The 14981-nt window shown below is 42.0% G+C and overlaps 1 protein-coding gene across 2 annotated transcripts in view; it reads left to right on the forward strand.

The window, feature by feature from the left end:
- The window catches only part of atf6 (activating transcription factor 6), a 214308-nt gene extending 203287 nt beyond the window's left edge, over window positions 1-11021 (forward strand). For both annotated transcript variants that reach the window (XM_055641983.1, XM_055641984.1), the window contains exon 16: window positions 8737-11021. In XM_055641983.1, the coding sequence (XP_055497958.1) occupies window positions 8737-8966 (230 nt within the window). In that variant the 3' untranslated portion in view covers window positions 8967-11021. The remainder of the gene's footprint in view (window positions 1-8736) is intronic.
- Window positions 11022-14981: the final 3960 nt, after the last annotated feature.

Genomic DNA, 14981 nt, shown 5'->3' on the forward strand with positions numbered 1-14981 from the left:
AGGCATAGACTTTACAGTGAAGCAAATCTCTTATTGATCTTTTCAGGCATCCCTTTTTTGTGCCTCTGCTGGGCAACGTAGGAGAATTGGTCGATATGCTATATTTACATTTTGTTCTCCATAAGTCAGTTGTGCCTTCACGCAAAATAATGTGCTATGTAAAAATATTTTATGACGTATATTTGGTTATAGAAAAGGAATGAAGAAAAAGTGTGGGTTGTTGCATTAACTGCTTCCTTCTGTAACAAGCTGCGAGAGACGTGAGTAAAATCTATTGCTACACATCTCCAACAAATCATATCATGCACAATTGTTTAGAATCGTTGACTTACAAATTCAAAAATATGTTGGTTAATATTAAATCCAATGATGACACAAGAAACTCTAGACGCTGGAATCTTGAGCAAAACCCAAAGTGTTGGAGGAACAGGCAGGCAGCATCTGGGGAGAGGATGAACAGGCGATGTTTCAAGTAGGGGTATGTGAAGAAGAGTCCCAACCCAAGATGCCACATGTTCATTCCCACTCCAGATTCTTCCTGACCCGCTGAGTCCCTCCAGTATTTTGTGTTTCGCTTAAATCCATTGACATCTGACAGGATGAAGAAGGGTCTTAACCCGAAATGTCACCCAACCATGTTCTCCAGAGATGCTGCCTGGCCCACTGAGTTCTCCAGCACTTTGTATCCTTTTGGACATCTGACATTGGTGCCAGATCTAATATTGCTACCACCTGTAAATTGTATTAACCTGGAGTGTTTTATCAAAGTAGGTTAAGTTTCAGATCAATGTAACCTAAGAACTTGGTTTAGGTCAATGCATTTTGGAATCCTCCTGGTTGTGGACTTTGCCCATTGATTGGAACAAGGTATCTGCCATTTCTTCTTGCCAGGCGCAAGGCAGCCCTCTCGCAGAGGACTGGTACCAAAAGCTAAATTACTTCTAGCATCAGGCATCTTAAATTAAGTTGCATGAATTGATGGGACTCCCCATCAGCAGTTTTTGACTAAGGAACTAGCCAGCCACATTGGAGAAGATTGAAGGATTTTTGTAATAATGCTTTGCCCCAGGGTATGTGCTAATTCATGTTGTTTCTACTTATTCCATCCTTCTCTTGTTTCTATTTACACTTGGCACGGGCCATACAGAATGGCTATTACATGGTGTTGTTCAAACTTGGCTTCACGTGACAAATTCCGCCAGGATCCAGACAATAAAATGTCTTTGTTGAAGTAATATAGGCCCGTTCATTTCTATACTTGGACAGAAATTTGATTCTGTTCAATTATATTGTTTTTTTTGTATGCAAGTTACAATTATTTTCCAAAAACCCTCTAGCAAGTCTGCGTAATAACAGAGGACAGAGACATATTTGTGCAGAAGCTAGACACAAAATGCTGGAGTAACTCAGCGGGATTGGCAACACCTCTAGATCAATGGAATGGGTGACATTTCGGGTCAAGACCCTTCTTCAGACATACTTGTGTAGTCATCTATAGAGGTATCCCTACTGTATGCAACACCGCTGGTCTTTTAACCTTAAGGTCTGAAGAATGGATATCATTGGGCATCAGCTTTCACAGAGGAGTGCATATAGAATCATCTAGGCAGGTTAGCAGTGGCTTATTGGTGATTTCTAGACACTCATTATCTGCCCCCTTTACTAACATGTTATTTCCTCTCAGAAGAATAATTCATTGATTGTGAAAAGTTTTGCGTATTTTTAGGTTATAAATACACTACAAGTACTAGATCATTGTATTTTATCTGTTGCTCCCAGTTATTACTTTGAGGGGGGTGGGGGGGGGGGTGTTGGGGGAAGACTGAAAAGGTTGTGTTATTCACACACAGTCAGAATACATTTTGGATTTATTCTGCATTCTGGCTTTCAATTTCCTGCCAATCTGTCCTTTCTGCTGAGCACCACCCATTCTCACCATCTGATCTAAATGGATATTCGGGCATTATTTTTATTTAATTATTTTTATGAGTTGCATTTATTGCCTCCTTTATTGCCTTTGACGAGGTGGTAGTGAGCTATCGTCTTGAACTGTTACAGTCCTGTCAGTGAAGGTGCTCCCGGAGTGATGTTGAACTGGGAGCTTCAGATTGTAGACCCAGTGGCAATGAAGGAATAGCAATGCATTTCAAGTCCAGTGGTGTTTGACTTCATGCAGAACTTTCAGGAGATGGTGTTTCGATGAGCCTGATGTCCCTGGCCTTTTTGATGGTGAAAGTTGCAGGTCTGCGATCAGTTATGGGAGTAGTCTGGACATGTAACTACAGTCACTGTATGCTTGTGCTGGAAGCAGAGAATCTTTAAGGGATGGGATAGCAAGCACCTGATCCAGTTTATTCAGCATAGTTTTTAACTTGTTGGGAGTTGTTGCAGTTGCACTCATCCAGGCAAGTGAAGACTGTTTCATCATTCGCCTGCCTTGTAATCAGTGGAAAAAGTTTATGGTGACAGGAAGTGTGCCACTTGCTGAGGATACCAAGCCGCAAACTTGCATTCAGCCCAGAGTATGCATGCAACTGTCTAATTAGACTTCTGTAACTGTTGAACCCAGGATGTTGATCCTTGAGCACTTGATCAGATCATACCCCCCAATCGCAAGGAAAAATGGTCATCACATAAAATATTTAACTTAGAGGATAAGGTATTTTGTAATTCAAGAGAGTGAAATGTCAGAAATGGTATTGGCTTTATTAATTAATATTAAATTGGAGTGTGTTAATGTTTATAAATTGCCATCATATGTTAGCTGGTTTCAACTTCTGTCAATTGAATGTGTGGTCCAAATTAATGATTCATTTTGGCAAAAATCTAATGGTTTGTTCAGCTGCAAAATTTCATGATCTCATACTGATCCAATAGGTGTACAATTCTGAAGTCTAACTGTAGCGATATTTCATGTCATGTTTATCACATGAGGTGCAAATTAAATCCCCCACAAAGCAGGAAGCGCATCAGAATGAACAGATGGATACCAGGCTGTGACTATAGGAGATTTGCTGGTACTGAAGCTGAAAGGAGTATCAGTCTGCAGATTGGAATGCACTGCCAGAGGAGGTGGTGGAATCTGATACAGTAACTACATTTAAGTGACATTTAGACCCACACTTAGATAGGCAAAGCATAGAAGGATATGGTCCTAATAGAAATAACGAGGAAGAAGATTGAACTTTATTGCCATCCATCTTTATTGTCATGAATGTGGAATCCACTGTGCAGGGCCGGCCTTAAGCCCATTTGACCAATTGGTCCCAATTGGGCCCCGTGCTTAATGGGGGCCCCGCACTAATGTTCCATATTTCGTACGGAAATACGAATTCTCTTTGTTAAATAAAGATATTTTAAATCGGCATCTGGATTTTTTTTAAACGAACATGTATAACAACCGCTGCACGGCCATCAGACACAAACGATGTGTTAACTCGTACTGTTAGCACTTCTTAACATGAAGTAGTTAACAAGTTGTTATACAATGTCATCAATCTGCAGTCATCCACATTCCTCAGTAAATGTTATTGTGTTTTGAATAAGTATTAATGACGCCATGTTCCTTTGAATAAAATTCACGCGGCATCAATAATACTTGTTTAAAACACAATTACATTTACTGAGGAATGTAGATCGATGACACATTGAGAATTTCTTTAAACTCACCATCATGAGTGAGGGCCCCGGACCGCGAGAAGGGGCTTCTTCCTGGTGTGCAGGTCAGTCATTCACCTACCGACCCACGTTGTGTCTCTCTGTGTTTTGCTCTCTCTCTCCCTCCCTCTCTCTCTCGCGCTCTCTCTCCCGCTCCCCATCTCGTCTCTCTCTAGCTCTCCCACTCCCTCTCTATCACCCTGATCACCCTCAGCATTCCCGGAATCATTGACGTTTAGCGGTAGACAAAAATGCTGGAGAAACCGAGCGGGTGAGGCAGCCGCCTTACCCGCTGAGTTCCTCCAGCACTCTGTGTTTTTTGTTTGGCTCTGAAGTTGAAGGTGGCTCAGCGGGACGGGCAGCGGCTCTGGGGAGAGGGTTGCGTTTCTGGTCGAGACCCTTCTTCAGACAATCACAAGTACTCTCACCGACGAGAGTTCAGTTCAGTCTGAAGAAGGGTCTTCTCACGGGGGGCTTATAACGTCTCTAAACCCCTCTGGGACCCTCTGAACACCTCTAAACACCCTCTATTCCCCCCTATTCCCCTCTATAACATTTCTGAACACTTCTAAACCCATCTGAAGCCCTCTAAACATTTCAATTAAATTCAATTCAACTTTAATGTCATTGAACAAATACAAGTATGGGTAGAACGAAATGCAGTTTAGCGTCAGTCCGTAGTAATAGTGCAATATAGAAATAAAAATACAGAATAAGCAAACAATGTGGACGGAGAGACTGGAGAAATCTATCGGCGGGACTCCGAGTTCAGCAATGTGATAGTGTTGTTGTAGAAGCTGTTCCTCATCCTATTAGTACGAGACCTGAGGCTCCTGTACCGCCTCCCTGATGGGAGGAGGGCAAACAGTCCATGGTTGGGGTGGGATGGGTCTTTAATGATCTTCCCGGCCCATCTCAGACACCGTTTTCGGTGGAGGGCATCCATGGCAGGGAGCGGGGCACCGATGATGTACTGAGCGGTTTTCACCACCCGTTGTAGTGCCTTCCTGTCCGCTACGGTGCAACTGCTGTACCATACCGTGAAGCAGGTGGTCAGGATGTTTTCGATGGTACAACGAGTTCAGCAATGTCAGGTGTGGGGGGTGAGCCTCCTCAGGAGAAAGCGCTGCTTTTTTTGCTCAGCTTGAGTACGAGGGACCTGAGGTTCCTGTATCCTACTCCCTGATGGGAGGAGGGCAAGGAGTCCATGGTTGGGGGACGCGCTCCACCTCAGTCTTTAATGATCTTCCCGTCTGCCCCCTCTGATCTCCTGAAGTCAACAATTTTTCCTTCAGTTAGGGTACACAAAAAAGCTGGAGAAACTCAGCGGGTGCAGCAGCATCTATGGAACGAAGGACTGAGGCAACGTTTTCGGGCACCCCTTCTTCAGCCTGATCGGGGGCGGGGGTGGGTGGGGACAAGCAAGGGACCAGGAGGAGTAGCCAGAAGGCTGGGGGATGGGAGGAGACAGCAGGGGGGCTGAGGAAGGGGAGGAGACAGCAAGGACTAACAAAATTGGGAGAATTCGATGGTCATGCCCCCGGGGTGCAGACTCCCCAAACGGAATATGAGCTGCTGTTCCTCCAATTTCCGGTGCTGCTCGCTGTGGCCATGGAGGAGACCCAGGACAGAGAGGTCGGAGACGGAGTGGGAGGGGGAGTTGAAGTGCTGAGCCACCGGGAGGTCAGCTTGGTTATTGCGGACCGAGCAGAGGTGTTCGGCGAAACGATCGCCCAACCTCTGCTTGGTCTCACCGATATAGATCTGCTGACATCTAGAGCAGCGGACGCAATAGATGAGGTTGGAAGAGATGCAGGTAAACCTCTGTCATGTCATTTCCTTCATCTTCTTGGAGTTGAGGATGAGGTTATTGTTGGCACACCAGGTTGTCAGGTGCTGGACCTCATCCCTGTAGGCTGACTCGTCGTTGTCACTGATCAGTCCTACCACCGTGGTGTCGTCGTGTCATCTCTAAACCGTTTAAACCCCTCTAAACTAGGAGGCTGTAAGGTGACTTGGATAGGCTGGCTGAGTGGGCATGGCAGATGCAGTATAATGTGGATAAATGTGAGGTTACCCACTTTGGTGGCAAAAACTGGAAAGTAGACTATTATCTGAATGGTGGCCGATTAGGAAAAGGGGAGATGCAATGAGACCTGGGTGTCATGGTACACCAGTCATTGAAAGTAGGCACGCAGGTGCAGCAGGCCGTGAAGAAAGCGAATGGTATGTTAGGATTCATAGCAAAAGGATTTGAGTATAGGAGCAGGGAGGTTCTACTGCAGTTGTACAGGGTCTTGGTGAGACCATACCTGGAGTATTGCGTGCAGTTTTGGGCTCCTAATTTGAGGAAGGACATTCTTGCCATAGAGGTAGTACAGAGAAGGTTCACCAGACTGATTCCTGGGATGTCAAGACTTTCATATGAAGAAAGACTGGATAGACTCGGCTTGTTCTCGCTTAAATTTAGAAGATTGAGGGGGGATCTTATAGAAACGCACAAAATTCTTCAGGGGTTGGACAGGCTAGATGCAGGAAGATTATTCCCGATGTTGGGGAAGTCCAGAACAAGGGGTCACAGTTTAAGGATAAAGGGGAAATCTTTTAGGACCGAGATGAGAAAAACATTTTTTACACAGAGAGTGGAGAATCTCTGGAATTCTCTGCCACAGAATGTAGTTGAGGCCAGTTCATTGGCTATATTTAAGAGCAAGTTAGATGTGGCCCTTGTGGCTAAAGGAATCAGGGGATATGGAGAGAAAGCAGGTACAGGATACTGAGTTGGATGATCAGCCATGATCATATTGAATGGCTGTGCAAGCTCAAAGGGGCGAATGGCCTACTCTTGCACCTTGTTTCTATGTTTCTATGACTGCGTTAAACTGCTGTCTGGTTCGTTGATCGGTTTGCTAGATATGAACTCTTTTGGGAGAGAAAAATGCTCACGGCAGACCAAACGTGTTAAACAGAAATTGGTCAGATATTGAGCTTTACACAGTGAGAAATCATGTGAAATAATCACTGAATTTAATTTTAAATGAATGTACCCGCATGTTATACTGTTTAGTTTGGAGATTCAACCAGATAGTCTGGTTGATACAACCAGATTAGTTTGGAGATACAACCAGATAGTCTACTGAGTTCGCACCGACCAGCGATTATTGTTTTCCTATTTGACAATTTTATTTGGCGGCCAATCAATCGCTGTCTCTAAGGGGGTTGCATCCAATCACCAACCAGCTTGCCTTAAAATTCCTGTCCAATCAACAAATAGGTCTCCCCCCATCCAATCAGCCGCTGTCTCCAAGGGCATTGTGTCCAATCACATAATGCAGTTTAATGGTAATTAGCAGCTACGGTAAAGGTTGGAAGCCAGCGGAGCTACTGACAGTCAGACGGGAGCAGGAGAGATTCACACAGTGTAGAATCCATAGCACCTAGTGTACAATTTCATAATATATACGAAATAACTGGGCTGACAGACCTTGGCTGGGAATCTGGGGTTCACCAAAATTGTTCCCAATTGGGCCCCGCACCCCCTAAGGCCGGCCCTGCCACTGTGGTGGATCTTTATGTTAACTTTTATGTGGTTGTGTGTCTTGTTGCTTTTCACTTAGTATGGCTGTATGGTAACTCAAATTTCACTGTACCTTAACTGGTACATGTGACAATAAACTGACCATGAAACCTTGAAATGGAATTAGTGTAGATGAGCAGTGTCAGCATGGAAGTGGTGGACTGAAGGGCTACTTTCCATACAACTCTGTCTCTGTATATTTGGCCCTTTAACTTCACTCAATTTTTGATTACCTTGCTAAGCAGAGTATTTTATTTCTCTTCAGTGGGAGGCAAAATAAAATGATAATGACGTGTCTGGGTAAAGTATTCAAAATAAAATAAAATAAACGTACTGGAGAAATTTGAGATGATGTTAGGTACTCACAATGGAGGACCAATGGCTGTACTCAGCTGCATGTGATGATCAACCAGCATCACTGAAACAAACTATTCAGCTGTAAGGGTCTTGAGTTACTTGCAGACCCTCCTGGTACAAATTGGCTGGTATATTTCAATGTCTTACAACACTTAGTAATTGATGAGCTGTCATTGCAAAAATAACCAGGAAAATGACTAATTTGTCACATAATTCCCACTGGTTCACTCACTCGCTTCAGGGAAGAGAACTTGCCTTCCCAAACTGCCTGGTGTATGTAAGGCTAATCCCAACTAAATATTAGATCCTAAATGGCCCCACAAGTTGTTCAGCTGCAAAAGCAATCCCAACAAAGAAAGTAAAGAGAGCCCACTAACACTTTATTTTGGCAAATAAAGATGGTGAGTAAACATGTCCCCAATGTTCCAAGAACACAATTATAACACCAACTTACATTGAAAAATATGGTTGATTTTCCATGATATATTTGACTTTTGCTTTGGATACCTTCACAAACAACCAAGGAAAATTATAAAAAATACACAGCAAGCCTTGTCATGATTTAAGGTGTTTATGTTTCAGATGGGAACCCCTCATCAGAACATAAAGCCAGAATACACAAAGCCCCATAATAATACTAGGCAAAAGTAAGAAAAACAAGAACATAATTAATGGTTGTCTTTTCTCTATACAGGTGCACTTCTGGTTCTATTTCTCATTTCACATTTCCAGGATTTGTGGATTCATTTTCCTTTATATTTGCACAATCATCTTCCTGTGGTATTAGGTTGTTTGCGTCATTGTTACAGCTGGCAATCATTTCAATATAGATTCAGTAAGCGGTTAAGTGAGATTGAAAAGGACTTGAAAAAATAAACTGTAATCTGGCAGCATTTTCTTTAAGCTGGCTCTATTGGTTGGAACTTTAAAGAAAATTATCCACATTTTCAACATGAAATTGGAGTTACTCTGCAGTGACTGAAGTCAGGTCGGTAACTGCAGAAAACTCTGACGATATGTTTGGTATCATTGTTCAAAAACTGGATCAGATTATCGCAAATGTTTTTTTGGTGCTTTTGTTTATAAAATCATAGCATATTCCATGTTATAATGTTGCTAACTCCTGCTACTTTTGTGTATTTCAGACCGTTTAATCAATGAGCCGAAGGATCATGAGGTGATGATGCAGATAGACTGTGAGGTGAGGGCCACTAGAATCATTCACATCAAGACATCATCGATACCTGCCTTTCTGCGAGAGCGCCAGGAAAATCACACAGATACATATCAGCGGCCAGCACCAACACCTACTCACGCTGCTCCCCCTATCATCACAGAATCTGCACAAGGGACTGGCGTCAACATGTACCAGTAGTGTAGCACTCACCTAAAAACATTGTATTTTTAACCACTGCACTGCTATCTCTAAAGGTCACTGGTTCTAAGGACTCATGTAATGCATTTGAACATACGATGATTGGATACAATTTATTTTTAATTTGATTTGATCGAAATTGTCACCAAACAACAAACCAAATCGGTGCTTTTTTGTGATGGTACAATGCTTTGTCATTTCTAATAAGTCACATAACCAGGTTATCAGTTTTTTAATTTAACAAAAACATAATTAATTTAGCGATCAAGCGTCAAACAGCTAATAGGACACCGATCGGCCATATAATCAACAATAAAGAACTATATGCGTACCGGCACCTTTTGTCCATGAAAAAAGCATTAAAGATAGACATAAAAAGCTGGAGTAACTCAGCGGGACAAGCAGCACCCATGGAGAGAAGGAATGGGTGACGTTTCGGGTCGAGAGTCTTCAAACTCAGAGAAGGGTCTCGACCTGAAACGTCACACATTGAGTCTGAAGAAGGGACTAGACCCAAAACGTCACCCATTCCTTCTCTCCGGAGATGCTGCCTGTCCCGCTGAGTTACTGCAGCTTTTTATGTCTATCCGGTTTAAACCAGCATCTGCAGTTCCTTACTACGCTAAACCAAACTAATTTGATTTGACACTGCATGACTCGAGTCTAATTAAAATTTTGTTTGGGATGGATTTTGCTTATGACAGGATAGCCATGGGCTCCGACAGTGGAATATTTTGAGGGAAATCCAAAGAAATAAAAGCAATAGCCTGAAGCATTATTCATCTTTGCTAAGACTGCAATTGCTATTGCAAGCATGTTTGCATTGTCAAAAGTTTTTTAACTTTAAGCCATGAAACCTATTGCTTTTTCCGGTTGGAAATTTAGCGGTGGCTTGTTTTGCTTGGTAGCACATGACTCGTTAATTTTTTTTGCCCGTTAACCTTTTCCTTAAGAAGTCACCCATTGGTGTTCTTGGATGTTCTTCAGTCAAGAATTCTGTTTATTAATCTGCCTAAACTCATTGATTAAATAACAGCTCGCTTCATATCAGTGATGATCAGACCAACCACATGACTGAAAAATTACTAATCACTATTGTTTCTCTTTATCAAAATCACCGATACCTATCATGAGCATAGCCCTTGGACTCAGCAGGTCATTATTTTGTCTAAATGACTATTGTTCAAGTACAAATTGTACACAAAGTACAACCTGATTGATGGTTGTGGTCTGTCATATCTGAGCCCATTCCTGCATAATGTCATGTTTCATTACCCGAAAATCTCATGAATATGTGATCCAGGGCAGGGATCTTACTTTGCTATTTCTGATCTCTTGGTCCTGGCACTCTGTAGCAATGTCTGCAACTCAATCTGTCCATCACTACCTGGCTCATTACTGACCAAACATTTGACCTGGGCCTTTGTGACTCGGCATCACAGCATCATTTACTACAGTTCTTGGCGCACTGATTTTGGATCTCAATCAACCGTTTACATGACATGTTGTTCTGACACCACTGCATATGTACTTTCTCCAGCCTTCAGTACCAGGATAGCAATTATTTGTGAAACTTTCCAGTTGACTAGAATTTATTGGCAACGTTGTGGTCAAGTTCTGGGGTTTCTTGAAGGAGAGTCACTGCATGTCAAGTTGTTGAAAATTACCACATCCTGAACAGTGGCCAAATGCTTCAATTGTCAAATCTGCCTGGTCTCATTCCAGTGTCAGGTGACGCCAATAATGATAACCTATTCCGCTGAATACATACAAACTCTCAGTTCATTTCAGAGCTGAAACACACCATTTGTAACCCCCATCAGGCCTGTTCAAATTGTAACCCGAGGCAGATTGTTAGTTGCAAACAGCATCAAGTTCAGAATTTATCCTTTGTTTATTACTTACAGTTCATGATTGTAAATCATTTAAAAGAATGTACTTAGTTCTGTATCCTTTGTTCCCTCTCTCCTCATTTATATAATTTATTTCGAGATGTTAGATTGTGATATTGCAAACATTTCTGTACTTCAATAAATTTGTTATTTATCTTCTCAATATTTTTTTTATATTTGATTTAAACACAAATGATTCAAGTTACTATTCTGGTAATTGTACAGATTATTCATTTGTTATGACTGAATTCAGGTTCATTTTTGTTTTTTTGGTTTTGCAAAGGAAATTTGAGAGACTCGTCACCCAATGTGGTACAGTCCCCCCCCCCCCCCCCCCCCCCCCCCCCCCCCTTGATTAATTGTATGTAGCCGATTGAGCAAGCTCGGTTACAATGACATAGTTGCACTCAGTGATATCTTTAAACAATCTTGTGGATTTCTACTGGTTTTTGGGGTCATAACTTCAGCTTTGAGGAAGCAACTTTAAACATGATGAATTATTGCATTATTTAAGAGGGAAGTCAGTTATGAGCATTTTTATATACTTCCCAATCTATACCCTTTTACTACTGTTGTACATTCACTTACCCAGTAAAACAACATTCTTTAGTCATCAAACAAGACAAAGACCATGGGTTCATGGGAACATCACTAGCTGCAGGTTCTCTCCATGTCACACACCAGGATGCTTTGGAAATGTATCCTTATGGGCCTGTCCCACTTAGGCGATTTTTCAGGCGACTGCTGGCGACTGTCAAGTTGCCGGCAGTCGCCTGAAAAACCGGCAACTGGAACGGCGACTGTCGAGTGGAACACACACGCACACAAACACATCGCGAGCGGGGGACAAGGCAAGTTGGGGGAGCGCTGTTTGAAATTCACACGGTGCAAAGCCAAGGTGATACAGACACACACCGCGATGAACAGTAAGGTTGCTGCTGTAATTAAGATGGCTAAAGCACAGTGAATGGTAAGTTCTTTAAAGTGGGGGGAGAATGAGGGAGAAGGAGTGGAGACAACTTTTAACAAGCCAGACAACTTTTAAGAAGCCACAGATACATGGCTGTGAAATTCGGCAGATATTAACAACCGGTCGGTTATCCTTGGTTCTGAAAACTACTGCTTACCAATGAGCCAATGAAATTCACCAGTCAGCACCGGCTACAACCTACAAGAACGTACGAGAACCTTTGACCTCCTGGCAACCCACTAGGACATCCTGGCGACCCAACTACGGCACGAGAATTCTCGCTACTCTCCATGGCGGCTTCATTCTAGTCACCGATAATTTGAAAAGTTGAAGCCCTAGCCTTGGAGCCACAATCAAGTTATTAAAATCTGAGTTGCTCAATGGTCAATAAATGGAGGAATGCAAATATTTTCGATAATTGTAAGCCCTGAAAAGATTATAGAAATTATACAAAATTCTGTCGATGTCAAGAATATTTTCTGTGACTGATCATCCAACTCCCGTAGAATTTAAAATTTCATTACAACCTTCTGCATGGAGCAATTTCATCTCACTTCAGTTTTAAATGACTAATTCTTTTTTCTGAACCCTTATCCAACCCCACCATTCTACACCAGTGTTGGATCCTCTGAAAGGAGGAAACAGCCTCTCACTATTTGATCAATCTTAACATAAATTCTCATTTTCAAAACTCCAAGGGGTGAAAAACCAGAGCCCTCATTGGACAACTTCCTCACCCTGAAATCATTCCTGTGAATTTACGATGCACAAACTCTGGACAAGTTGTTCATTAATTCTAGAGACCAAATCTGCACACTCCTTTCCAAATGAGGTCTCACTTAAACCCTGCACAAACTCAGGAAGACTTCCATTCCTTTGTACTTCGCCCCTTAACTGATATATTTTGACGTGTAATTTCAGCATTCCATAAACAGACACACCAAGATTGCTCTATTCTCCTTTTTAAAAAATACATTGTTTGGTCTGCCAATGTGAATAATCTCACATCTTCCACATTCTCTGCCACATTCTTATCCACCCACCTAACCTGTCCAAAGCAATCTCGCTCCCACAATCTTCTCTCCCACAATTGAATTCTTAGCAAATCTGGTTACATTGTATTGTCTCAACATCTCAGTCATTCGCAGAAAAGGTGAGGGGCCAATACTGATCCTTAAAAAAGCAGGGTCTGGGTCTGACACATGCATCCTTGTCGAGCTGGAGATTAGATGCCGGCACATCTGACCTTCTATTTTGTTTGTGGGCCTGCTATTGATCTGAGCAGTGGAGCACATCAACCAGAGCGATCACTTCGCATCTGGCCCCTCAGTTTACACCAGGTAGTGCTTGGAATTGGCAGGACAGCTGCCACGTTCATTTCAATGGAAGTTAACCCTGTGGAAAATGGCTGTTTCAGGTAAGTTTTTAATGAATTTACTTCATTGTAGATTTGCTAGTTAATTGTCTTTTAAATTAGAGTCTGAAATATACAGGACAGGAATAGGCTGTTTGGCCCAATTTGCCCAAGATGCCCCATCTGCACTAGTCCCACTTGCCCACGTTTGGCCCATATCCCCCTAAACCTGTCATATCCATGTATCTACTCAAAATCTTTTAAAATGTTGTTACAGTGCCTGCCTCAACTCCCTCCTCAGTCAACTCATTCCATATACCCACCACTCTCTGTGTGGAAAAAGTTGCCCCTCAGGTTCCAATTAAATCCTTTCCCTCTCACTTTAAACCTGGCTCTTGATTACCCTATTCTGAGTAAAGGAGTGTGCATTTTTTAATTAATATTTTAAGCTATTTAAATCTATTTGAATTGTTTTATATGTCTCTATCAGGAATATTAAAACAGTTCAAAAGCCTTCTGAAGCTTGTGACGCAGCACTTGTCCAACTTACCAGTCATGTTCCAAGCCACCTTGTCCTCTTGGATGTGAAGGATCACCTTGTGTGTCCCTCTGCATTTTCCTCACAGATGTGGCAGGCAGCAAATCTTATCAGCTGGCTTAGTCCAATGTGATTCAACACATTCTTTAGTTTGGTCTTGGCAACATTAGGTGTTTATGGCAAGCACTTTAGTTTAGTTTAGAGATACAGCGCGGAACCAGGACCTTTGGCCCACCGAATCCGCACCAACCAGCGATCCCCGCACATTATCACTATCCAGTGCACACTAGGGACAATTTACACTTATACCTAGCCGATTACCTACAAACCTGTACGTATTTGGAGTGTGGGAGAAAACCGAAGATCTCAGAGAAAACCCACTCGGTCACGTGGAGAAGGTAGAAGCTCCGTTCAGACAGCAACTGTAGTCAGGATCAAACCCAGATCTCTGGTGCTGCAAGCGCTGTAAGGCAACAACTCTCTACCGCTGCGCTACTGTGTTGCCCCACTTGGAGCGATTTAACATTGGATGGAGGTAACAGTGTACCACACTATCAGCAAAATGTCAGTAGGTGATGGGGTTAGTGTGGGATTAGAGTAAATGTGTGCTCGAAGTTTGGTGTGGATTCAGTGAGCCTTGTAATGCTTAATGAATCTATAAATGAAGTGACATTAGATTCTGTCCAAACCGGTCTACATGTGAAATTTATCTGCCATGCAGTATCTCTTACAATCTCTCATAATTAAGTAAATATTATATTGTAGTGTAATGATATTATGATCATAATACAATATTGGATATTCTAATACCTTTGTCAAATTCTTCAGTCATATAGGGCATGTGAAGAGTAAGGAACCTGATTACACTTTGTAACAATCAGTTCTGACTTTTAATCATTAAGTTGAAAGATACAAAGCAGATTTGGTTAATTTGTGAAGTTAAAATGGTTTTATGGAGTTAATGTACTGTTATTGCAGCTGGATATTTATCCGGGCTTTGACTCATCTAAATGTAACATTTTAAGTGAAGATTTTTAACCAAATGTCAAAAGTATGTTTACAAATTTAGACTTTGTTTAAAAGCATTGTTTATTCATTATTTACTGGAAAGAATCATTTGCACATGATAAAAATAGTTCCATCCAAAATATTTGAAAATCACCAGAAGCAAACAACAAATAGAAAAATAACATGAAATTTAAGCTGCTGTAAAAACAGCTAACATGTTTAAAAAAGGGTTCTCACCAAAAATAACCCCGTT

This window comes from Leucoraja erinacea, chromosome 10 (assembly GCF_028641065.1).
Source record: "Leucoraja erinacea ecotype New England chromosome 10, Leri_hhj_1, whole genome shotgun sequence".
NCBI classification, from domain to species: domain Eukaryota; kingdom Metazoa; phylum Chordata; class Chondrichthyes; order Rajiformes; family Rajidae; genus Leucoraja; species Leucoraja erinaceus.